The sequence below is a fragment of the Mustela putorius genome, unplaced genomic scaffold (assembly GCF_011764305.1).
Source record: "Mustela putorius furo isolate JIRA1106 unplaced genomic scaffold, ASM1176430v1.1 tig00003845_pilon_pilon_pilon, whole genome shotgun sequence".
NCBI lineage: Eukaryota > Metazoa > Chordata > Mammalia > Carnivora > Mustelidae > Mustela > Mustela putorius.
Genome location: NW_025421998.1, coordinates 79,195,845 through 79,223,388, shown reverse-complemented (window position 1 = coordinate 79,223,388; position 27,544 = coordinate 79,195,845). Strand labels below are relative to the sequence as shown.

Below are 27,544 nucleotides of genomic sequence, written 5' to 3'. Positions count from 1 at the left end.
AAGACAATTATTGTATGGTTTCACTCATATGTGGAACATAAGGACTAGGGCAGAGGACCACAGGGGAAAGGAGGGAAAACTGAATGGGGAAAAAATCATGAGGAAGACAAACCGTGAGAGACTCTGGACTCTAGGAACTAAATGAGGGTTACAGAAGGGAGTAGGGTGGAGGGATGGGGTAACCAGGTGATGGATTTTAAGGAAGGCACATATTGCGATGGGTACTGGATGTTATATGCAACTAATGAATCATTGAACACTGTATCAAAAACTAATGATGTACTATATGTTGGCTAAATAAACATAATAAAAATAAGGAAAAAAAGATATACTGCTAGAAGTTTTCTTTTTTTAAAAAAAAATTTTATTCATTTATTTGACAGAGAGAGAGAGATCACAAGGAGGCAGAGAGGCAGGCAAAGAAAGAAAGGGAAGCAGGCTCCCCACTGAGCAGAGAGCCAGATGTGGGGCTCAATCCCAGGACCTTAAGATTATGACCTGAGTTGAAGGCAGAGGCTTAACCCACAGAGCCACCCAGGTGCTCCATGCTAGAAGGTTTCTAATACAATATCTATTGTCAGAAAAAGGGATTTCCTATCCATATTGATAACCAGTCTGCACTTGATAGCTTCATCTCTCTGGTGGTATGAGAGAATCTTCATACAATAGAAAAGGTGGAGGTGGCCCTAAATGAGCCAGGGAGGCACAGTGTACATACACAGAGCAGGAAACCCTGCTTAAGGGACATTATACTTCATGCTACATAATGGGATTTACAACATATGTATTCTGCACAATAGCCTCTGTCTGGCTGCATGTGGTTTGTTTTCTGAACTTACCATGTAATTTTTGGAAATTGTAGGGAATATATAAATTTTTGAACAGAAAATTTTATGCTTTTATTTTGAGGTATTTTTATTTGAGGAAGCCCTCTCAACTCCCCGCGCCCTTTGTTTCGTGTAGTATTTTGGGAATAAATCATGATTTTTAAAAAAATCTGTTTTATAAAATCAGTCTTGGTCAGAATTTTCAACCTTTTTTCTTTCTATATTTTCCATCACAACAAACAAAAAAGAAGTAGACATTATTGTGTTCCTCTAATTCAGCTCAAGAACTCATGTACTCGTGTGCTTTGCTATTTCTAGAACAAAATTTTATTCAAATTATTGTTATGGTTGCAGAGTTCATTTTAATAAAGATAACAGCGACTTCCACTAGACTTGAGAGGAATTGAAAGAGGGGGAAAACAATTCACCCACAGTCTAACTGACTTGACTGCTGGCCTTTGTTGTTGCTTTATTGTTTGCTCATGGTTATGATGGCTAGTGGCGGTAATGGGGGAGTGGCTCTACTTTAAGAGTAGGGGGATTGGTGATAAGGTAGATAGAGGGAAGAGAAAAAAAATTAAAGGGATCAACAGGAGACAAAGATGATATAGTTAGAGATAATGGGTTAGTCTCTGGATTTTTACTGACTAAATGAAGGAACTTTTCCCCGACCCCAGAGCCGGTTCTGTGAATCAGATATCCAGGACACACTTTCAGTGGCAGCACACACAACTGTTGAGTTTTCTTCTTCATCAGAAGAGCCTGTTCACCAAAAATTACTCACCCTAATATCAGTTTTTTAAAATATATATGAATAATAGAAAACAATGAAATGTTTTCCTCTATCTTTTGTTCCTTCTTCTTAATAAGAATGTTCATAGATCTTTGGTTTTAAAAAATAATTCTATATATTTTAATATTAGATTCTTAAAAGAAAATGCTTGACACTGTATCTGGATTAACCTTCTGTTGTTAAATACCTGAAAGGTATTGATGGAAAAGAACACTTTCTTGCCCATGGCTCCAAGCCTGACCAAGAAAGATCACATAATAGAAAACAGGAATTGGAAGGAGATATTCCTGGGATGGTGGACCCATCAACAGGATAGCTATGTAATTTATAAATGAGGGACACGAGAATGGAAAGTGTTCCTAATCAGAAAGGCAATAGGTATAAACCAGCATGATCCCAAGAAAAGGGAGACAGATTGTCATCCTACCACCCAGCCCTAGCCTCTGGATAATTCTGTATTCCTCCTTTTTAGACTTAAAGCTTTCATTAAGTTAAGAAAAATGGGGCATTTCCCATAGATTCTGGGAAGACAACTCTTAGGAACAATGTAAATATGGTGGCTTAGCCAGCTGTAACTACAACCTCCTGGGACTCATACGCAAAAATTTAAAATGCACATGAGTGTTTGGGGGAGGTTCCATAGACAAGACATAAATTTGAACCTTAACACTGAAGGATGGGGAACTTTATAAAATATGTTCTGAATCTGGAGATGAAACTTGGACAGAACATTACCTGGAAGCAAGTGTCCAGTTTCCAAGTTGGACCTGGAATTAGAGATTAAAGGGAAGGTTTGGAAGAGGAAGTAACTCAGTGTTTCTCAAACTTGAACCTGTGTAAGAGTCACCTGGGGAAACTGAACATGCTGATTCCGATTCAGCATGCGGGAAGGGCCTGATTTCTGCATCTCTCACAAGCTCTCGGGTCATGCTGATACTGCTGGTCCAAGGACCACATTGGGGGCCGGGCAGAGAAATTCAAACAAATGGTCCAAGTGTTGATTCTGGAATGGTAAAACAAGATTTATTTGCAAGGCAGCGTGTCTGGAGATTTTATTGAGATGCTAACAAAGGTACAGCAGGTAAGAGAATAAAGTGAAAAGGTGTAGTGCTCTGCAGAACTGAAAATCACAAATCTGTCTTTAAAGGGTAAGCTCTCCTTGAGTCCGAATAATTGCTGACATGGAAGAATATGATCCCAATATTACCAAATTCCTTAGTTTTTCAAGGAATTTGGTAATATTGGAAATCCAGAAATTCAGATTTTATTTTTAACATGAAATGTGTTGGTATATAAATCATGATTCAAATGAAACTCACACACCTGCATATCATCATGAGTCAAATAAAATGTATGTTCTTGTTAGACTTGGTAGTCAGCTTGCTACTTCGTCTCAATAGTCAGACTGGGTCAAAGAGTCCAAGGGTCCAAAGTCCAGAGTCCAGATTATAGTTAGAGGCAGTTAGAAACTGTCCCTTAAGGGCATCTGGGGAATTATCAGTATGACAACTTGGCTGAACATAATGTATTAAAGTTCAGAAAGAGGTTGCATGATAAGGAGCAGGGATCAGAACCCAAACATCAAGAAGACATATAAATGAGCTCTTTAGAACTAGAGATATGAAGTCAGGAAGTATTTGGGCAAGTCCAGTAAATCTTATTACAGTTAGAGTGAAGGTGGCATCGCATACAAGATGAGGATTATGGATTATTTCCAATAAACACCTCAAAATCACTGACTTGATTTTAAGTCAGGGCTGGGCAGTAAAAATATGAAATTTGTTAGGGAAATTAATAATTTAACACTTAAATTTTGCTTTTTATTGTGTTTCAAAAGTTGCCACTCCTGAGTAGACCATGATATTCTAGCTTGAAGTAGGCCCATGTTGAGATGAAACAGGGGTTATGTTAGCTAGCACTGGATTTATTTTTCTGTTTGAGCAGTCCCTTATAGGTTGGTGCTCCAAACAGTTGTCAGGGTGACTAGTCCTTTAATCTGGCTTTATGCAAGGGAATGACAGAAATCAAAGTGGCTCCTTGGAAGACGGTGTGGTTGTGGAACAGCCTAGACAGCAGTGGAGGAAGGGGGGTAGGGGCTGAGGGGCAGATCTGAGAGAGAAAATGACAGGGATAGATAGAGGATCTGATTGTGGGGAAAAGAGCAAGGCAGTAATGGGGTTCATTTATCTTTGAAATCTGTATTCCTGCAAGTATTAGAAAACAAAGTGGTATTGATGTGTTCTCACCAAAACACAGGCCTGGTCGTTCTTATGCATTGGTATCTTAAATTAAGCTAGTATTGGGGAGCCTGGGTGCTTCTGTTGGTTGAGCATCTGACTCTTGATTTCAGCTCAGGTCATGATCTCAGGATCATGAGATTGAGCCCCACACTGAACTCTGTGCTCGGGGCAGAGTCTGTTGGAGATTCTCTCCTTCTCCCTCTGCCCCTCCCCCTGCTCACACTCTCTCTGTCTCTAAAATAAATAAATAAGATCTTTTAAAATTAATTAATTAATTAATCTAAGTATTCACAAATCCTCTCTAGAGCAAATTAGGAAGTTTTTTAGTTAAGGCCAGGCTATGTTTCATTGTTTTATTGTCAAGGTTATAGAGGCAGACTGTCTATAAAACCGTTAACATCCAAGCAACTTTATTCTATCTCCTGAAAAGATAACATGGTGAAGGCATAACATAGTCCTAGCTTCTTAAGGATTTCTTAGACCCTCCCACTGAAAGTGCAGGGACACTAGGTGGCGAAACACCAAGCTCTGATATTTACCCTGACGTGGGGGAATCAGAGAGCAGCAGAGCTAGAAATTTTATTGCCCTGGGAGAACTGTAAATAAAATACCTCATTAAACACAGACAGCAGTTTTTATAAATTTTTCACACGCAACACAGATTTTGCAGAGATTAAGCCTTGTGAGAGCAAAACAAAGCCATATAATAGATGCTAACTTTTGTCAATCACTTATTACACTCCAGGTGATTTCATTTCAACATTTTTTATATAAGCCAAATATAATAATACATTTGAGCCACTTTTTATTGAATATAATCAATATCCAATGTTCTGTTAGTTTCAGGTATAATGAAACATAATGATTCCACATTTATATACATTGTGAAATGATCACCACAGTAAGTCTAGTTACCATCTGCAACCCAAGTTACCATTTCTTTTATGATAGGAACTTTTAAGATTTTCTTAGCATCTTGCAAGTCTGAAATGCAATATTATTGACCGTAGTCACCATGCTGTGCATACATCCTCATGATTTCTTTATTCTATAACTGGAATTTTGTACCTTTTGAACCTCTTCAACAACCCATTTTGTCTACCTTCCTCAACACCTTCCCCTCTGGCAACTGCCAATCTGTTCTGAGTTTGGCTTGGTCTGATTTTGTTAATTCATGTGTTTATTAGATTCAAAATATAAGTAAAATCATGCAGTATTTCTCTTTCTCTGTGTAACTTATTTCACTTAGCGTAATGCCCTTAAGGGCCATTCATATTGCCACAAATGACAACATTTTATTACTTTGTTTTTATGGCTAAGAGGTAGTCCACTGTGTGTGTGACATCTTTCTCTCTCTATGTTACATATATATATATATATATATATATATATATATACCATATCTTCTTTATCCATTAATCTATCAGTGGACACTTAGGTTGTTTCCATACCTTGGCTATTCTAATAATGCTGCAATGAACATAAGGGTGCGTGTGTCTTTTCAAATTAGTGTTTTCATATTCTTCAGATAAATACCCAGTGATGGAATTATTGAATCATATGGTAGTTCTATTTTTGATTTTTTGAAGGACCTCCACACTGTTTTCCTTTGTGCCTATACCCAGTTCACATTCCCAGCAACAGTGCACGAGGGTTCCCCTTTCCCCCACATCCTTGCCAGCACTTCTTATTCCTTTCATTTTCCTAATAGCCATTCGGACAGGTGTGGGTTGATCTCATTGTGGTTTTGATTTGCATCCCCATGATGATGAGTGATTCTGAGCATCCTTCATGTGCTTGTTGACCATCTGTATGTCTTCCTTAGAAATGTCTATTTGGACCCTCTGCCTATTTTTTTAATTGATTTTGTTACTGAATTTTATGGATTGTTTATATATTGGGGGTATTAACTCCTTACCAGATACATAATTTGCAGGTATTTTCTCTCATTCCTTAGGCTTTTATTTGGTTGATAGTTTCCTTCTCCATGCATAAACTTTATAGTTTGATGCAGTCACATTTATTTCTGCTTTTATTGGTTTTGCCTTTTGAGTCAGATCCAAAAAAAAAATATATATATATATCATCAAGACCAATGTCAAGGAGTTTACTGCCTATATTTTCTTCAGTAATTTTATAAATTCTGGTCTTGCATTCAAGCCTTTAATCTATTTTGAGTTACTTTTTGTATATGATATAAGATAGTGGTCTAGTTTTATTCTTTTGCATGGGGCTATCCAGTTTTCCAAATAGTATTTATTGAAGGGCTTGTCCTTTCTCCATTGCATACTTTTGGCTCCTTTGTCATAAATTAATTGACCATATATATGTGGGTTTATTTGTGAGCTCTATTCTATCCCATTGATCTATGAATCTGTTTTTATGCCAATACCATTCTGTTTTGATTATTACAGTTTTAAAATATAGTTTGAAATCAGGATGCATGATCCCTCTAACTTTATTTTCTTTCCCAAGATTGCTTGGTTACTCACACTTTTTGCTCCATACAATTTTAGCATTGATTGTTCAAATCCTATGAAAAATGTCACTGAAACTTTGATAGGCATTTCATTGAATCTATTGATTGCTTTGAGTAATATGGACATTTTCACAATATTAAGTCTTTCAAACCATGAGCACAAAATATTTTTCCATTTATTTGTGTCTTCTTTGGTTTCTTTCATCAATGTCTTACAATGTTTAATATACAAGTAGGTCTTTCACCTCTTGGTTGAATTTGTTCCCAGATATTTTATACCTTTTGATGCATTTGTGAATGGGATTGTTTCCTTAATTTTTTTTTTCTTACAGTTCATTGCTACTGTATAAAATGCAACAGATTTTGTGTACTGATTTTATATCCTGCAATTTTATTGTATTTGTTTATTAGTTCCAATAGATTTTTTGTGGAGTATTTTAAGATTTTCTCTATGTAGTGTTATGTCATCTGCAAATAGTGACAATTTTATTTCTTCCTTCTAATTTGGAAGTCTTTTATTTCTTTTTATTGCCTAATGATTCTGGCTAGACCCTCCAGTACTATATTGAGTAAAAATAATGAGAATGGGCACACTTGTCTTGTTCCTGATCTTAAAGGAAAGGCTTTCAGCTTTTTACCATTGAGTGTGATGATAGCTATGGGTTTGTCATATATGGCTTTTATTATATTGAGGTACAGTCTATCTATACTCACCTGTTGAGAGTTTTTATCTTAAATGGATAAAGTTCTTATCTTAAATGGATGTTGAATTTTTTCAGGCGTGTTTCTCCATCTATTGAGATGATCATATGAATTTTGTCCTTAATTAGTGTGGTGTATCACCTTGATAGATTTGTGGATGTTGAACCATTCTTGCATCTGTGGAATAAATCTCACTTGATCATGATGCATGATCCTTTGAACATACTGTTGAATTCAATTACCTAACATTTTGTTGAGGATTTTGCATCTATATTCTTCAGGGATATTGGTCTGTAATTTTCTTTCTTGTGTGTCCTAGTCTAGGTTTGGTATCAGGGTGATGCTGGCCTCATAAAATGAGTTTGGGAGCATTCCCATCCCTTCAAGTTTGAGAATGTTTTGGTAGAATTCACTGGTGAAGCTCTCTGGTCTTGGACTTTTCTTTGTTGGGGGTGTTTGATGACTCGACTCAATCTCCTTATTAGTAATTTTTATTTTCAGATTTTCTATTTCTTCATTATTCTGTCCTAGAAGATTGTATTTTTCTAGGAATTTATCTATTTCTTCTAGTTCGTCCAATTTGTACAATTTTTCATAGTAGTCTTTTGTGATTTTTTCTTTGTATTATTATTTGTTACTATAATTATTTGTATTAATTGTATTTCTTTGGTGTCAGTTGTAACTTATCTGATAACATTCTGATTTTATTTAAAGCCTCTCTCTTTTTTCCTTAGTAAGTCTAGCTAAAGGTTTTTCAGTTTTATTTATCTTTTCAAAGAACCAGATCTAAGTTTCATTGATCTTTTCTATTGTCTTTTTAGTCTCCATTTCATTTATTTCCACTCTGATCTTTATTTTCCTCCCTCTACTAACTTTGGAATTAATTGTTCTTTTGCTGGTTCCTTTAGGTGTGGGGTTAGTTTGTTTGAGATTTTTCTTGTTTCTTGAAGTGGTAGCCTGCCGACAACTATCTCTCCAATTGTTTCAGATTTCTAGCGCTTGGAGATGCTATCCTCTCTGGTCAGCAGAGGCAGGCACTCAAGGGGCAACTCCCGTGTTGGCTCTACTTGCCTGCTGGCTTTGGCAGGGCTTTGAGTGCAGCGCATTCAGCTTCCCAGCTCTGGTGGGGATGCAAGTGCAGTATAGGAGTGGGGCACACCCGCTCGTGGTAGCAAGGTAAATGAAGAATGCAAAAATGGCACCAACTAGCACTTCTATCCATGGACAGATCCTAATGGGCTCGGTCCCTCTGTGAGACACTTTTAAGATTAACAAGTAACTGTCCTTCATGTACGATCTAGGCAATTTTCAAACTGCCGATTTTGTGCTGAGTCGCAGGGTGGATGAGTTTGTACATGAGCTCTTAAAGAGTAAAATCTCTGGGGTGCCTGGGTGGCTCAGTCTCTTAAGCATTTGCCTTTGGCTCAATGACCCGGGAACCTGAGATTGAGCCCCATGTTGGGCTCCTTGCCCAGCGGGGAGTTGCTTCTCCCTCTTCCTCTACTTGCCACTCCTCCTGCTTATGCTCTCTCTCTCTCAAATAAATAAAATCTTTTTTTTTTTTTTTTTTAAAGAGCAAAATCTCCATTTCCTACAACTTCATGGGTCTCCTGAACCTAAGCCTTATTGGTTTTCAAAGTCAGACATTTTGGGAACTCCTCTCACTGTTGCAGATCCCAAGAGTTGAGGTGCCTGATATGGGGCACAAACTCCTCATCCTCAGGGAGAAACTCCATATTTTGAGATACCTCCCAATTGTGGGTCACCATACCACATCTGGGGGTTCTGGTGAAACCACATTCCTGTCTCTTACCTGTCTGGATGTGACTCTCTTATCCTTTGTTATGAAGGAAACTGTTCAGCTAGCTCTTGGTTTTATTTTTTGGAAGAAATTATGTCATGTGTAGGTGTAGACATGTTGCGTTTGTGAGAGGAGGTGAGTTCAGTTCTGCCATCTTGAACCCCAAATCACAACCATTTCTTAACAATGCTCTAAAACAGAAATCCACAATTTTATACCTAGCAAAGAAACAGATCCTGTTTAGAATTTCATTTCTGTTGAGTCTTCCTGTGTTTCTTCAAGAGCTCAGTTGTCTCCAAAAAGCAAAACAGGAGGTTCTTAACTTCTAGGTCCATGTTACTTAGGAGCTGATTTAGTCTCATCCATGTCACATAACCTGGCACTGTCCTCCTTCTCTGAAACATAGCACAACAAAAAGTTTTTTCTAGGTTGATTTCTCTCCTTTGATAGGAGGGGAAGGCAGGTATACACTGGTGCCAACCAATGGGTACCAGGGAATGCAATGCAAGTCACATATGTCTTGCCCCAGGGAAAAGACAGTAACTTGACTATTTATGCACTCCAAAAGAACTGGAAGTGCATTTTATAACCAAATAAAGGTGAGCACAAGCATTCATACACACTAAAAGGAACACACACACACACAAAATGGACTATACACTGTTACCTGTTTTGAAGGAAACGTGAAAGAAACTTCATGAAGGAGGATGTTTTTGTTTTAGTTTGGTTTTTCATGTATACTAAATTTTGGCTCTTAGAATCCCTAAGAAATAACTATTTACTGCCCAACACAAAGGTACAGAGGCCTTCAAGTTTCTTCTTGCTTTCTCAGTGACACAGCTCCATTCAGCCAATGTGGTTATGATTTAAATGATTTCCCAGTCTCATTATTTCACCTTGCATTTTTCCTTTGTTCTTGCCAGGAAGCAGAATGTGCCTACACACTCTTTGTCATTGCCATATTTTGGCTTACAGAAGCTTTGCCTCTGTCAATAACAGCTTTACTGCCTGGTTTAATGTTTCCACTTTTTGGGATCATGACTTCTAAGAAGGTAAGTCCTCTTGCAAATGTTTGTCATAATTACGTTCCTAATTTTGTTCTGATACTGCCATTGAGAAAAGCTGTATTGAAAGGGAACAAGCGGGGCACCTGGGTGGCTCAGGTAGTTGAGGGACCAACTCTTTGATTTCAGCTCAGGTCATGACCTTGGGGTCATGAAATCAAGCCCTGTGTGAAGCTCCACCCTCAGTGGGGAGTCAGCTCGAGAGTCTCTCCCTCTGCCCCTCCTTCTGCTCTCTCTCTCTCTCTCAAAATAAATAATTTTTTTTTTTTTTTTTTTTAAGGGAAATGCATGTTGAGAAATGCATGTCCTGTCTTCCCAGGCTGATATCTATGCCTGGTGACTCCCTCCCAACAAAAGGACCAACCTTTCACAGCCTGCATTAGCTTTTGTTTTTCAGCAGAATTTGGTCTCGCACAGTGTTAGAAAAGCAATTTTTGTTTTTAATGAAGAAAAAGCTACCCTGTTTTCTTTTCCAGAAACCTGCCATTTCAAAAGATAAAGCCAAATTAACTTTCATGTGTATTTCTGTTTTGTTCTTGCTGAGAGGAGTTTATTCATGCTGAGCGGTGTTTTTTACCTTTATACAATCTGAGGGTACCCGTCTGAGGAAAATGGATTCAGTTTCTCATTAAAAGCATGAAATGCATTGAAATCAGAATATCTATCTTCATGCAGTCTCCAGCCACCCAGCACACAACGGCCTAAACCGCAGCTGAAGAAGTCTCAGGAAAGATGCCAAGTTCAAGATGCCAGTCCCTGCAATTTATCACCTTTGGACTTCTATCTTCTGCCAGAGTCCAATACTGCTATCTTGAGGTTCATCTGTCTTGTAATGTGGGTGGAGATTTTCCCAACGAACTAACCTATGATACAGTGTTTTTTTGTTCTGTAGAAGAAAGTATTCTTTTCCTTCTCTTCATGTCATTCTTCCTCATTTTGTAGTTCAAACTACATTCTTGCATTTCAGATCCATTTTGCTCCTCTTTCCTTTCTGCATTTTTTCCTTCCCTTGTAATCTTGACTCTTTTCTTTCCCACTGATTGGGAAGAGAGAGTACCCAGGGCTGACACTCTGCTGTCCCAGTATCTGGGCTCTATAACTGAAGAAGTTTTTCAAATGCTCCAATAGGCTACATGGATCTTAGTAAAGGAAATTTTATTTTATTTTATTTTTTTAAGATTTTATTTATTTATTTGATAGAGATCACAGGTAGTCAGAGAGGCAGGCAGAGAGAAAGGAAGGGAAGCAGGCTCCCCGTTGAGCAGAGAGCCCGATTGCAATGTGGGGCTCCATCCCAGGACCCTGGGATCACGACCTGAGCTGAAGGCAGGGGCTTTAACCCACTGAGCCACCCAGGCGCCCCAGTAAAGGGCATTTTAAAAGAAAGGACTGGCAAGTTCTCAAAAATAATGTGTCAAGTTATTAACCCCTGTTCTGCTGGTTTAGGTGGTTTTACCTCCAAAGATAATTCAGTTCAACAGTAATATATTTGTCTCTTATGATTTAATAACAATAAAATTGACTTTTTAATAGAGGCTGAGATAGAAGCAAGATTAACTAGAATTGGGACGTTTCTGTAGCAAACAGGCTAGAGGAAGACAGGAGAAAAGGGGTACCTAGGAAAGCCTGGCTTTGTGAGAACGCCAAACCTTTGCCTCTTTACAGGATGTGGACCCACAACTAGAGGCAGCAAAATTCTAAGTACCTTTAGCAGTTGCATGACTTAGACTGCTGGTACCTGTCCAAGAGTCCTTCATCTTCCAGAAGCGTCGGCCTCAGACTAAATTAACAGTAAATTGAATCTTAGACTTAGAAGCACGTTCTTCTGGTCATTTTGTCCTGGGGCAGATTCCTCCTCCCAATATTTCTTATAGATGAGATCACTCAGGAAATAATTAAAGACTTCCTTTGAATGGGCCCAGAAAGCCGCACAAGGAGATAAGAATCATTTTTGAAAACTTTTAATACTTAAGTTTAATACTTTTACTGAGCACCTTGTTGTATTAAAGAATATCAACAAATATTGAATATCTCTCATATCCTTTGAATAAAATCTGAAATGTTAAATATTTAGTGTGCTCAATTAGAGATTTCAAAACAAATATCGTTATTATTATTGTCATTGAAAATATGTTTATATATAAATTTTACACATATAAATGTGGAGGTACACATATGTATATGCAGATGTTATAGTACATATTTATATAGTCATTCCATAAATATTTATGTTCTAGGACTCTGCTAGGCTCTTGGGAATATATCACTGAATAAATACAGACAAAAGTCCTTGTCTTCTTAGGAGAAAAGAGACAATAAACAACCTTAATGTCTAGGTAAGTTACAGTGAGTTAGGAGGTAATTGGTGTTATGCAAAAATGCAACAGGATAATGAAGATCAGGAGAGAGTTTTAACATCAGTTTAAACAGGATGATCAGAGTAGACCTCAATGAGCTGTCAATACCTGAACAAAGACTTCTAGGAAATGGGAGAGTCAGTCCTGTGGCTATCTGGAGAACAACCATTGCCGAGGGGCAAATACCTACCACAAAGACTTCAAGGGAGTTATATGTCTGCAGTGTGACTAAAGCAAAATGAAGGGGAGAATGACAGAAGGTGATGTCAGGGAGATAATTTGTAGAGGGACTAGACCATCTAGGGCCAAAGAAGGCCACTGTAAAGTTTTAACTGTCAATGAAATGAGACCCTCTAGAGATTTTTGAGTAGAAAAGTGACATCATCAATTTGATTTTTATTTAAAAGGATAATTTGGACTGCTGTGCTGAGAAACAAAGCAGAAAGAAGGAAATGGGTAGCAGGTTATTGCAATAACCCAGTTGAGAGGCCGTAGCAATTCAGACCAGGGATAGTAATGGGGATATGGAATATATTGTTAATGTATTTTTAAGATAAAATCAACAAAATTTCCTATATGGTTTTATGTGGCATATGATGGGGGTAAAGGGGAGGATTCAAGGATGCCTCGGAACTTTTTGACCTGGCGGCTGGAAAAATGGAGCTGCCATCAGTTGAGATAGGGAAAACTATGGGCAGAGTAGGCTTGTTGCAAAAGAGAGGCTGACACTGGGAGTACAAAGTTTGACACCACATTTGAAATAATATTTGATATCTAAGTGAAGGTGTTGACTAGGCAGCTAAATACAAATGAGTCCAGATCTCATGAGATAGAGCTGAGCTGGAAATAACGGTTTGAGGATCATCAGCATATAGGTGGTATTGATAGTTCTAAAATTTGATGAGGTGATTTCGAGAGTGAGTGAAGATTTAAAACAACAACAACACTACAAAGAAGACAAAGACAAAGAACTGAGCTCTGGAAAATGACAACATTCAGAGACTGGTGAGAAGAGAAAGTACTAGCGAAGAAGAATGTGGAGGATGGGTTATTGAGGTAGGAGGAAGGCCTGGAGAGTGGGGGATCCTGGAATCCAAGTTTAGGAATATTTTAAGGATGAAGCAATGATCAAATGTGTCTAATCTACTAATAGGTCAATTAATGTGAAAACTGGGAATCAACCATTGGAATTAGCAATGAAACATAAATATTTTTAAAACAACAAAATATATATAATTCTAATCAGATCCATTATAACTGACTTTTCTAAAAAATCTCATTTGATTCACAAGCTTGATGTAAAGTATTATTGAACTTTAACGGATAAGTGTATTGACTTAAAGAAATGTTGTGAACTGGTACATTTTATAGCTAAGAGAGAACCCAGGTGCTCTGATTGCAAAAGTGCATGTTTTTTGATGAAATCCCATTTTGAAACAGAAAAATGACTTCAAATTTCATTAGGAATTTTGTTTGACATGCTTATTTTGCCTCAAAAATAGTTGTAATTATCAGTGTTATTTATAAACCAGTACCATTTTCTCTTATTATCTCCTATGTACATAAGCTATAAACAAACACATATGGTTGTGACTAATGTGCTTCAAATATACTAACGCTGATGAAACCCAAAGAATAGGTACTACAAACAAAGAATGTGAAAATTCCTCCTTAGATTTATAATTGATTTCATTTAGAGAGTTGGGCTGCAGGCCATTTATGTTTACATAGTCCATTAAGAGACTGGCAAACTATGAATCTGAGAGCCAAATCTAGCCGGCTACCCAATTTTTTAAAATAAAGTTTAATTGGAAACATACAAAGCCATGGTCATTCATTTACATACTGTCTTTGACTACTTTTTATGCTACAAAGACAAGTTGAATAGTTGTAATGGAAACAATGAGGCTCACAAAGTCTAAAACATTTATTATCTGACCTTTTTACAAAATCTGCCAACTGCAAACGTAATCTTAAGAGATTACAACAAGAATGTCTCATGGTCCTGGACTTCCTTCTGTGTTTAATCACTTACTAATCATTGCTTGCTTCTATGCATTCTTTTGCATTTTTTTAAAAGATTTTATTTATTTATTTGGGAGACAGAGAGAGCATGAAAGGAGAGAGGTCAGAGTCTGATGTGGGACTCGATCCCGGACTTCAGGATCATAACCTGAGCCGAAGGCAGTCACTTAACCAACTGAGCAACCCAGGTGCCCCTGAAAAAATATTTCTCACACACCCGTGATACCTTACTGCAGTCTTTATTAACTTTTTTTTTTTTTTTTTGCATGTAATAACCTCTAAGCCACTTAAGTTTAGGGACTTACTAATTTAGAATCTAATGCATGCCAGTATGTGCCAGGAATGTGCTAAATCCATAAATACAATGATCAGTAAGACACACCTCTGTCTTCAAAATATATCTTATCCAAAAAAGGGGTTAATTAAGTTAATAAATGATCCTTATATAGATGAAGATGTGCTCTCACAAAAGGAAGTAGCCTCTGACTAAGTTGAGGATAGTCAAGGAGGTATCTTAGAAGAACTGACATCTGAGTTCATCCATGAAAGAAGATGATAGATAACCAAAGTAAGAGAAGAGGGTCATTCCAGGTTAAATGACAGTCAAGTGTTGAAGCATTTCTGTGGCTTGAGAATTTCACACATAGGGAAAAGTTTGCAGAGCACTAAAAGGCTTAACTGGAAGGTGAGATGAAGAGTCTTATAAGAGATGTTGGGAAGATTGGATTTAGTCTTAAATGACATGGAGTGCAGAGAAGGAGTACAGGAAGCACACGGTTGTGATCAGATTTACACTTTAGAAAAGCTACTGCGACAGTGGTAAGGGGTGCATTAGAAAGAGATCAAACAGTAACTCTGTGAGAAGCAGTTAGGAGCTTAATTAAGATAGTAATGTTTGAATAGAACAAAGTGGACAATTTAAAATATATAGCAAAACAGGATGTCTGGGTGGTTCAATGGGTTAAGCATATGACTTGGACTCAGGTCATGATCCTGGAGTCCTGGGATCAAGTCCCCCATCATGATCCTTGCTCAGCAGGGAGCCTCCTGCTTCTCCCTCTGCCTGCAGCTCCCTCTGCTACCTCCTTGTCTTCTCTTTCTCTCTCTCTGACAAATAAAGAAATAAAATCTTTAAAAATAAAATAAAATAAAATATATGGGGGAACTAGAGAAAATAGGACTTTGTGACTAATCCACACATACTGGAAGTGAGAAAGGAAGCATAGCTGACTCTTAGCTTTCTAACTTGGGCAACTAAGTAGATGGAAATTTCATTTGCCACAAAAAAGGATATGCTGAATGTTTAGATGTTTGTGGGAAATTCAAATGGAAACATCCAGCTGGGTACACCAGACTTACCTGTTTGGATACAAAGATTTTAGTGTCTTCAGCATTCATTCAGCAAATACGTATTGAATGCCCACTGTGTGCCAAACATTATTTTAGTCACATAGAGTTAGAAATTGAATCTGTAAGATTCAATCTTCAGGTGCACAAAACAAGAAGATTGGAGACAAAACCCTGTAGAATACCAACATTTCAGAAAAGGGCAGAGGAAAAATAATTTTCAATGTAGGCCAAGAAGAAAAATTCGGAAAGGCAGTGATAGACCTAGGGAGAAAAAACAAAAATGGTTCATAAGTCTGTAAACACTAGTAAATTAATAATTTGAAATAATACTTACAATGAAAGTAATGATTGAGAGAGTTAGGAAGAAGAAGTTTGGGAACAGAGTATAGCCAATTCATATTTGTGATCTCTCTACTGATTTAGGAGCTCAAAGACCATAGTTTATTCATCGACTCCCTTCCTCCCTGTCTCATTCATCCAGAATTATTTACTCAGCTCCTCTTCTGTACCAGGACTGTACTAGGTGCCAAATATGCAATGACTAGCAGAACAGATTCCTGGCCCTCTTAGAATGTATAGTATATTACAAAAGACATGCAACAAGCAGATAAGTGCACTATTTACATATTATATATTCTGTGAAGGAAACCAAGAGGGCTCTGTAATCAGAAAAATAGTAGAAACTATTTTAAAAATCTGGCTATTTGAGAATTGAGGAAGTGTGAAGAGGGAAACACATGCCAGGTGTTTATCATCGCATTCTCTGTTCATATGACAGTTTCGGTGCATGTTTAATACTTACCCAGTGTTAGAGTAATTAATAAGGGAAATAATAAGGAAATTGATAGAATTATTTTCTATTTTGCAGTACCATAAAATGTAAAGAGGTAAATACAAACTGTGAAAAACAAAATAAATTAACATTTCATAAAACATAATGAAGAGATCCACTTGTCCACCTTTAATTCCAAAGCTAATTTTTACTTTCTTTTTAAACCAAGCCAATCTTAGTAAGCTATATTAAAAATGCTAATACAATTTAAAGTAACAAAGTTATTATGAGAACGGATTTTCTTTTTTTAAAAAAGATTTTATTTATTTAACAGAGAAAAGATCAGAGGTAGGCAGAGAAGCAGGCAGAGAAAGAGGGGAAGCAGGCTCCCTGCTGAGCAGAGAGCCCGATCTGATGCGGGGCTCAGTCTTAAGACCCTGAGACCTTGTCCTGGGCCGAAGGCAGAGGCTTAACCCACTGAGCCACCCAGGCGCCCCAGAGAACTGATTTTTCTACTCCTTTGTGATTTCATATTGGAATAGTTATTTCTCAACTCTTCCATTCCTTCAACCAGATTTTTTTTTTAAAGGGATATTTCCTCTTATAATCCACTCTTTTCAGCACAACCTTATGATTCAGTTTAACCAAGGAGGTTCTGAAGTCAAGTCTCTTTATCAGTCTCCCAAAGTACTATACCTAAGCAATTAAAAATAAGGTTTCTGTGGTTAGATAATTTTGAAAAATATGTTGTATGTGGAATTCTACTCTGCAAGTGGCAATGCCTGTTCATATTTAAAGGTTTTGAGGAGACCTATAGGAAAGAAAATTCTAGTATTTCAAAACTCTATGCTTTGTAAACTTACTTGACCACAAAATTTTGTTGTTGTTGTTGTTGTTGTTTAAGAAAAAGATTATGTACTGGGGCGCCTGGGTGGCTCAGTGGGTTAAAGCCTCTGCCTTCAGCTCAGGTCATGATCCCAGGATCCTGGGATCGAGTCCCGCATCGGGCTCTCTGCTCGGCAGGGAGTCTGCTTCCCTTCCTCTCTCTCTGCCTGCCTCTCTGCCTACTTGTGATCTCTGTCAAATAAATAAATAAAATCTTAAAAAAAAAAAAAAGAAACAGAAAATGATTATGTACCTAACATACTTCAGAGCATTCTTTGGTAAATAGATTGATCCAAAGTGTCTGTACACTCTACTAATCTCTGAATGGTGTTAGCTAAAAATGGCTTAAAATGTTGGCTCCTATTCAAGGGTAATTATTTTTTTATTTTTATTTTTTAAATTTTTTTATTTTTTATAAACATATATTTTTATCCCCAGGGGTACAGGTCTGTGAATCGCCAGGTTGACACACTTCACAGCACTCACCAAATCACATACCCTCCCCAATGTGCATAACCCCACCCCCCTTCTCCCAACCCCCCTCCCCCCAGCAACCCTCAGTTTGTTTTGTGAGATTAAGAGTCCCTTATGGTTTGTCTCCCTCCCAATCACATCTTGTTTCATTTATTCTTCTCCTACCCACTTAACCCCCCGTGTTGCATCTCCACTTCCTCATATCAGGGAGATCATAGGATAGTTGTCTTTCTCGGATTGACTTATTTCACTAAGCATGATAAGGGGTATTTATTTTATAGCAAATAATTTTGAAGGTAAAGCCATTTGAAGTATTTAGGAGTGACACTACAGTTTGGGCATAATAGATGGTAACAAAGACACTGGCAGTTTGGAGACTCAACTTGGACTTTCCCAAATCACATTCACTGCTGTTCTACAGCAACAGCATATACCAGTTAACCGTGGTTTGGAGATGGAAAAATTAAGGCATTGAAGGCACTTGCCTGACGTTACACAGCTATTTCAAAACCCAGTATGTTGGGTACTTTTTTTTGGTATGTATTTTCCCTTAACACTCCTATTTCTGGGTAAACATATAGAACAAAGTTAAATTTGTATTGTTCACATATCTACATTTTTCTTAATAGAAAGATTAAGTAGTTTAAAGGTCAAAGTTAAGAGTAGCAAAATAATGCTTTCTTGGGCAATATTATTTTTCCCCCACCAACGTAAGTAATCATGGGTTTAATCATAAATTTTAGGTGGCATCTGCTTATTTCAAAGATTTTCATCTACTGTTAATTGGAGTCATCTGTTTAGCAACATCAATAGAAAAATGGAATTTGCACAAAAGGATTGCCCTGAGAATGGTGATGACAGTGGGTGTGAACCCAGAATGGTAAGTACTCCATTTACTCTCCAGGTTTACTTTCCAAACAGATCATATTTTTGCAGAGCAAATAACTAAATAAGTAATGCACATCCAAGCAAGCATTCACATCACAGTAAAATTCATGCCTTTCTTTCCTTTGCAAATATGAAAAGGCTATAAAGTGCACTGGAGTTGTAGGAAGAAACAACAACAACTTTTGGGTCTAATTACAGGTAGATTGGAATAAGTGCACACACCTTTCATGCACAGTAGGAGCCAAAACTGAGAGAAGTCTTGAACCCCAACAGACAAGATGGTAGACTTCAGAGTAGATTTCAGTTATATGTGGTTTATTTGGCTGATTACACATTCAAGACTTGTTCAAGAGCATTCTTCATCATGGGGAGGATGTTAAGAACCAAAGACAAAGACATTACTGACAAAATACAAACGTGTGCAGAAACATTCCAAGGTGAACATTTTTCTTTTTAAATGAACTGTTGCAAACTGAAGTAATCAGTTAAGAGATTTCATCCACAGAACGTGAAATCACTCAGTTGACTAACGTTCCTCACTGAAATAAATGCTTTTTTCCATTACATTAATTGGTTACTTTAGTTTTAGATCTAACTCTTGTTAAGAACATAGATGTGAGCTAATATTTATTTATTTATTTATTTATTTATTTCCAGTGTCATAAACACTTACATGATAGTGTTAAGCTCTAAAGTATTAAGTGGTTCTTCCCTTCTCATTTTCTTTGAAAATAAGAAAATTTGAATTATGTTGAATTTGAATTATGTTGCATGATTCATTCTAGAATAGATCTACGTCTGTGTTGATCATTTATGAATCAAATAGTTTCATTAAATACGAAGAATAACTCAGATGAGACATATTTTTAAAATATTTGCTACTTTAAATGTTTATACCATGAGTGTGTTAAGGAAATTCTGCTCTTGAAATTAAATGGTATTCCATGCCTCTTGGGGTGCTATAGATATGTGTATCTTTTCCTTGACCATCTGCTCCCTGACCACAGGGGATGGGATAGTAAACCATGCAGTGAAGCAAGAGTCCTGTCCTTTATACCACTGAGTGGCTTTGCAACTTAAGGCATTTTCACCACACAGAAAATATGCTCACTATCTTTTTTTTATAGGAAGATTTCATGTCTTGCCAATGCCTTAAATCAAAAGTATTTCTAGTTTACTTTTTTAAAAGCTTCTTTTATTTATTTTTCTCTTTTCTAGACTTTTTAAAATTTAATTTTATTTTTTAGTGTTCCAAGATTCATTGTTTATGCACCACACCCAGTGCTCCATGCAATACATGCCCTCCTTAATACCCACCACTAGGCTCACCCATCCACCCACCCCCCGGTCCTCTAAAACCCTCAGTTTGTTTCTCAGAGTCCATAGTCTCTCATGCTTCGTCTCCCCCTCTGATTTCCCCCCAATTCACTTTTCCTTTCCTTCTCCTAATATTCACTTTTTCTTGACAGTCATTTCCTGTTTAAACAGATATCTAAAGAGTTTTATTTTGTTTTACATGTAGAAATTGTTCACCTGATCTGAACTTGAAATTTATAGTGTAGAATTTGTCTTGTAGACCCACTTTTTTTCTTTTCTTGTCTCTTCTTTCTTTTCTTTTTTTTTCTTTCTTTTTTTTTTTTTTTTTTTTTTTGTAGATCCACTTTTAAAGGGAGTCATAGAATTTCATAAATAGCTGCATATGGAAAGATGTGCTTCTGAATGATTTTCTGGGATCTCCCACTCAAAAGAGATCAAATTTTTTTTCGCAAGTATGATTTTTGAAAGCTTCTAGATATGATTTAAAATCCTACAGTCTTAGGTGTTATTTTTAAGGGAGAAGTACTTTGTTTATAAGAGAAGACAATGTAATACATCTAGTCCTTGACCACAGGCAAGAATGTCAAATTCAGGAAAGCATAAATAATAGAACCTACAGAAAATTTTGAAACCTCATTTTTGCTAGTCATTTTAACCATTTCCTCCACCTACCATATATTGAAACAGGAGTCAACAGTAAAGAGTAGATTTATAAGTAATTTCTCTCCTTGCCCTCGTTGACCCATATACTAATACACAGAGATGTGACCAAAAGATGAAAGAAAGAATAAGGGACCCTAAATTGAAAACTGATTGCATTACATCTTACTAGTATTTCAAGGGACGTGTCATCTGTAAAGGGCATTCAAATATTGGTATAATACTGCAAGCTATTCTACCATCTACTGACTTGCAGTTTGGTAATACACGTCATCATTTTTCTGTTTTAAGGGAAGATAGTTTATGGTTCCAAGGAAACAAATCTGATAAGAACACCACTCTTCCACGTGCTGCTCTGATTCCTATCTGGCTCTGACTGTACTCAGGGTTCACCCTCAGAGAGGAACCCTAACTTAAGTGTGTTTTGAAAAATTCCCAACTTACAAAGAGCATTCTTTACAGTTAAATAATACAAAGCAGTTAAGCTGGAGAGCACAGCTCGTATTAAAGGCCCTCTCATTTCAGGCTGACATTGGGGTTCATGAGCAGTACCGCCTTTTTATCCATGTGGCTTAGCAACACCTCCACGGCTGCCATGGTGATGCCCATTGTTGAGGCTGTGGCACAGCAGATCATCAGCGCGGAAGCCGAGGTCGAGGCCACTCAGATGACTTGTATCAGTGGATCAGTCAACCATGGACTGGAAATTGATGGTATCACATGTTGAGATGCTGTAGTAGTGTCTAATCATTTGGGCAGTAGGCAGAAACTCAAGAATTCTGGCTTATATTTTATTAACTGTTCATATGTGCATGACATGAATTTAACTCTCTCTTTTCTGTATTTCCCAATATTATACATCACCCAAATATTTAACCTTCAACTAATGGTCGAATCTACATTCTCTGGACAAAAAGGAAGAATGCCCTTTCTAGCCTCTAGTCAGTCTGATGGAACTCTCTCTCTCTGTCCCTCTCAGTAAACCCGAGGTTACTCTTCCATACTGAGCTAACATAATAATAGTGAAAATGGGCATAATAGTGGGAATCTTTAATTCCTACATTCTGTTTGGAAAGAGCATTATATTTGGCTGTGGTTATTTCTAGCTCTGATAAATTGCCTTGATGGAGTGGAAATGTTGGGGTGATATTTGAATTTATAACGTACTTGATTAAGATGAATGTTATGTCAGTTCAGGTGAATTTGTTTTCCGTTTCTAGTAATGTTTTCATCTTACACACACATACACACACAGATAACCCTTTAAATTATTTTTTCTTTTATTTAATGTTTTGCAGAAGTTGTTGAAACAAATGAGAAGAAAGAGAAACCAATACCAGCTCCAGGGTAAAGAATATTGACATTTTGATTAGGATTTTCTAAATTACATTTTAATAAAATTATAAACTGGGTCAATTCATTTTTCAGATGCAGTAATGATGCAGGAAAAATTTCAAGCAAGACAGAGCTGGAAAAGGTACATTAAATGTGATTCTTTCTAAATAATTATATGTGATATTATATTAGATCTTCAGTTAGAGATGTAGGCATTTTATTTTTTATTTTTTTATTTTTAGAGAGGGAGGAGGGAGGGGCAGAGGTGAAAGGAGAGATACAAATCAAAGCAGGACCCAAGCTCAGTGCAGAGACTTTCATGGGGCTCAATCTCATGACCCTCATATCATGACCTGAGCTGAAATCAAGAGTGTGATGCTTAACTGACTGAGCCACCCAGGTGCCCTGAGAGGTATGCATTTTAAAATCTGTTACTTCCTTTCTGGTCTATAAATTCCTTTGCTTGCCTAAGTCAAAGCACTGTGTAATGGTTTAATAAGCCCTCATAGATAGACATAGGCTAAAATCAACCTGCTGATAGAAAACTTTTTGGGCTTTGAAAATAAGCATTGTTTTTCTTCTTTTACTTAATTCATGATGATGAGAGTTAGCATATATAGTTCATGGTAATGGGAGTTAGCATATGTAGCTAAAGAACTATAATTCTAATCTCAGAACATTGTTTCATTTTCTTATTAAAATCTTATCAGCTCCATAGCCTGATTTCCATTAGGACTATTCTCATTTCTTTCAGGTTATAAACTTAGAGCAACTCTTATTCATGTAATTACAACCCAGTTATCTTTAGTGTCCCCACTAAAAAAATTCAATGCAGAACTTATGAATCGCTACTGTCAAATACAGATGGAGGAGTTGTAGTCATTCTAGCTATTAAAGGAAGGAAGGAGACTTTTGTAAACCATCCCATAAAATTCATTTCACCAGAATAAATCAATATAAAAATTCTATACTATGTTGTATTGGGAGTAATAGATCTTGAGATCACTGAAAAATAATCCTGCATAGAAACAGTGTTCCGGTAACCATGGCATTAGGAATAGGAGAGTGGGGCATATGTTCCTTCCTCAGGCTATAATGCATTTACATGCAACTCAGTAGGAGAAAGAAAACCCTCTTGTTATTTACAGAAATCTTCAAGGAAAGAGTGTCTTCTCCTTAAAGAGAAGACAAATAACAAGGATAAGTTTTAAGCTGTTAGTTACCAGGTTTTAACAATGAGAATTGAATATATATTTCTGAAAACATTATCTTTAGGAATAGAAGTAATTCTCTTAAAACAGAATCAACAGCATGTGAGGTATATTACAGAAAAACTCATTAAAAATGAGCTTTAAAAATTCTGAAAATTGGCAAACATAAACAGAAAGAATTGCGCTCAGTGACTTTCTCATGGTCATATTTAGAAATCCAGTTTTCTGGCATGATGCCTACATTTTGGGTCAAGCCCCTTCAAATCAATTTGACATCCAACACTATCCTCAGCATTACAGGAAGATCCACTGATGAAAAGACCTGCTCCTTCCTGTAGGCAGCTAGAGTCTGGTGGGGAAGAAGGGTTTTAAAAATGTGTGACATAAATCCTATAACAAAAGCAGGCACAGAAGCTCAGTCTTCCAAAGGTGGAGCAGGTAGCTCAATCAGGGCATGTTGCAGGAGGGGGTATGAGTAAAAGAGATTTGAGTTCGGGAGGAGAAAGCACACTCACTCAGCAGAGAGCCAATTCCGTGCATGCAGGAACCAGATTTACTTTGTTCACAATCTAATCCCCTGGTACACTTCATGGCCTAACACAGGGTAGGTATTCAGTAGATGTCTATCTTGATTAATTAATTAATGAGTGAAAAGATAAGAGGTAGTCTAATTAGAAAAAGCAATGTGTTCAAAGACCCAGATAGGCAGAGAGCAGGACTTTTTCAGAAAACGTCTCCACTGCAGGTGCTAGGGATGAATTGTGCTATGTGAAATGTCTAGATAGCTTGAGTTGTGTTAAAAATAGTTGGTCATGCCACGCCAAAGAGTTTAGAATTTATCTTAGAGAAAGTTGAAACTGGAAAACAGCTTGGTAAATTCTTCCCATTGAGAAACTTACTATGGCAACACTTTGAAGGGCAGAGATTGTAGGTCTAATTGGACTTCTTGATTAATTAGACTTTGAGGACGAGAGAGAGAAAAGTATAGAAGATGCCTCCACTAGACTAAAGTAGGTAAAGATAGGCTGTGATGCCACTGATGGAGATGGGGAACACAGAATGAGGATAAATTTTCAGTGGGGGAAAAGTAAGGTAAATTTGGGTACATTTTAGGCAATAAAGATTGAGTTCTGAGTTTGGGAGAAAAGAACAAGCAAGGCCTTTGAACAATGAATCTGTGATCTTTCTAGAACTCAGTATATAAAATTCAGCTTTGCATGAAAGAAAAATTAAAGGATAACTATTTACATTACAAACGTGTTCTTTATTAGAGAGAAGATGAAAGTCTTACTTGCTTTTGGTGTCACATGAAAAAGTGTTGTCAAGACCAATGTTAAGGAGTATTTGCCTGTGTTTTCTTCTTGGAGCTTTACAGTTTGGGGCCTTATGTTTAGATCTTTAATCCATCTTGAGTCAGTTTTTGTGAGCAGTGTAAGATAGAAGTCCAATTTTATTCTTCTGCATGTGGTTGTCAAGTTTTCCCAGAACCAGTTATTGAAGAGGCGATCCTTTCCCCACTAAGTATCTTGACTCCTTGTCACATATTTATATGTGAGGATTTATTTTTGTAAATATGAGGATTTATTTTTGGGCTCTCAGTTCTGTTTCATTGGTCTACGTGTCTATTTTTATACTAATTCTAGACTGTTTTGATTATATAGCTTAGTAATATAATCTGAAGCCAAGAAGTGTGATACCTTCAGCTTTGTTCTTTCTCAGGATTGCTTTGGCTATTCATGGAAATTAATTTCATTTTTGGTGGAAAGAAAATAAGGGTTTGAAACTGAAATGTATCAGATCTAAAATTCTTGTTAATAAAACTGAAAATTTCTGATATAGATGGTAATGATAGTTTTGCCATTGCTGCTGCTGCGGGTGGTGATGATTACATGTTGGTTTTGAAGATGGCGGATAGTCAGTAGTCCCTCAGATTCCAGAAACTGATTTAAGAGTAGTCATATTCCAGTGCATCCTACCTAAAAATAGATGTTTTCCATGACTTGCCAAGTTCTCTTCTTATTATAGACCATGACCCAAACATTAGCAGAGCTCCCATTTGTGTCCGGAATAAGAGTGGTGGGTAGGTACTTAGCCTGTAAAACTTGCATGACTCCAAAAGTAGTTAACATATTTTTTGAAAAGGAAAGGAACAAAAAGAATGGAATATCCTAAAGAGACAGTGGCAGTACAAGGAGAAATATATTTGTCAGTTTCCAGCATGAAGCTCCAGATGACTGAGAAAACACTCATCATCCCTCATATTACTTCCATAAAAAAATGAGCTCCAGATATCTGAAAATCATTTTTTACATGCCAAAAGAATAATCAAATTGCTAGCTTCTTCCCTTCCTCACAAGCACTATAGTATCATTCAAAGATATATCCCAGATTTTTATACTAGCTCAATTTCTAAACCTCCAGCCATCTTCAAATGAAAGGAATTGGAAAACCAGTTTGCTTTTAATGAAAGGTCTAAGATAATTGTTTTCCATTCATCTTAGATAGTGTGTAGTTCTCCAAGAGGAAAAATTCAAAGGAAAAATGTCCTTGAACAAATTAAATCTTGTTTTTTAATTAGGTACTCAGTTTGGGGGTGAAAATGCTTGGTTTTGAAAACCAAAGTCTGTAAGGAAACACTGTTTACTGTTCTCAAAGAATTCAAAGAACCATATTAACAGTAATAAGCACAGCTCATAATATCATGGTCTAGAGGCATTAATTCTGCCAAGTTAGGGGATATCAGTTCTAGAATATCTGGTGTCCAGATCAGACATAAACAAAAACTTGTTCTTGGTTGCTCTTCCATTCGATACTGGATGAAATTGGGTGGCAAAGCCAATTATTAGGGCTGTTCAGTCCTCACCTGACACAGCCTAGCTATCTTCTTTCACTCACTCAGCCAAACCCTATACTTTATAGAGAGATGAGGATAGAAAAAGAGCAGCATCAAAGTATGAGAGATAACAAGTATTGGCAAGGATGTGGAGGAAGGGCAACCCCTGTGCACTATTGGTGGCAATGTAAACTGCTTCAGCCACTACAGAAAACAGTAGAGAGGGTCATCAAAAAATTAAAAATGAAATTACTGTATGATCCAGCAATCCCACTCTGGAATCCAAAGGAATCGAAAATGAGATTGCAGAGGGATAGCTGCACTCCTGTGTTCATTGCAGCATTATTCACAGTAGCCACAATATGGGAAAAGTGTCCAACCAATGGGCAAATGGATGAAGAAGAGTTGTTAGGAATATACAGTGGACTATTATTCAGCCACGAAAAAGAAGGAAGTCCTGCCATTTGCAACAACATGGATGAAATTTGAGGGCATTATGCTAAATGAAATAAGGCAGACAAAAAATAACAAATACTGTGGTATCACCTTATATGTGGAGTCTAAAAAAATAAAAAGTGAAACTCAAGGGAACAAAGAGTAGAAAAGTGGTTGTCAAGGGCTGAGGGGTGGCATGAAAACTTTGGCTATAAGCTGAATAAGGTCCAAGGGCATAATTAATGTAAAACATGGTGACTATACTTAACACTGTTGTATGGTTGAAGTTGGTTAAGGTAGTGGTATTTGAATGTCTGACAAAAGAAAAGAAAGAAAAAAGGAAGGAAGGAAGGGAGGAAGGAAAAGAAAAATAGATATGTGAGGTGATGGATATGTTGGTTGATCTTTTTATAATGTATGCTTGTGTCAGATCACCATAACTGTACACCTAAATATCCTATAATTTTATTTGTCAATTCCATCTCAATAAAGTAGAAAGCAATTGTGGGATATTTTAAGTGTCTATCAATGTGATGTACATATTAACAGTGAAAGGATTCCCTCCATCTAGTTTATTGGCACCTAGATGTTTTATCCAGTTTAGGCATTCACTTTTTTTTATTATGTTCAATTAGCCAACATATAGTACCTCATTAGTTTTTGATACAGTGTTCACTTCACATATTTATCAAAAGATGTCTGTCTGTGTGTGTGTGTGACCACATTTGATTTCCACATTCTTGACACATTTCAGTTGTGCAGTGCAGTGTTGTCAACTTGCCAAATTTAGCATTCCATCTTTAGTCCTTTTTCATCTTATAGCTGAAAGTTTGTACCCTTTAAAGATTTTATTTGACAGACAGAGATCACAAGTAGGCAGAGAGGCCGGCGGGGGCGGGGTGATGCAGGCTCCCTGCTAAGCCGAAGGCAGAGGCTTTAACCCACGGAGCCACCCAGGCACCCCATTTTGTACCCTTTGTATGGTCTTTTTAACTGTGTCAGTTTCCTATGTTTCTGGGAATAGGAGAAGTTGAACTTTTAAAAGAACTCATAACTATCTTATTTACTAAGCCAATTAGGAGAGCACACCTCATTC

At 37.0% G+C, this 27,544-nt stretch overlaps 1 protein-coding gene across 2 annotated transcripts in view; it reads left to right on the top strand.

Annotated features, from left to right (window-relative positions):
• Window positions 1-27,544, top strand: part of SLC13A1 (solute carrier family 13 member 1) — a 117,616-nt gene that overhangs the window by 12,413 nt on the left and 77,659 nt on the right. For both annotated transcript variants that reach the window (XR_006601389.1, XM_004741878.3), the window contains exons 2-6: window positions 9,766-9,894; window positions 18,513-18,649; window positions 21,160-21,347; window positions 21,933-21,981; window positions 22,063-22,111. Coding sequence is in view for 1 of the 2 variants with exons in the window: in XM_004741878.3 (XP_004741935.1) it covers window positions 9,766-9,894; window positions 18,513-18,649; window positions 21,160-21,347; window positions 21,933-21,981; window positions 22,063-22,111 (552 nt within the window). In the remaining variant the exon portion in view is untranslated. The remainder of the gene's footprint in view (window positions 1-9,765; window positions 9,895-18,512; window positions 18,650-21,159; window positions 21,348-21,932; window positions 21,982-22,062; window positions 22,112-27,544) is intronic.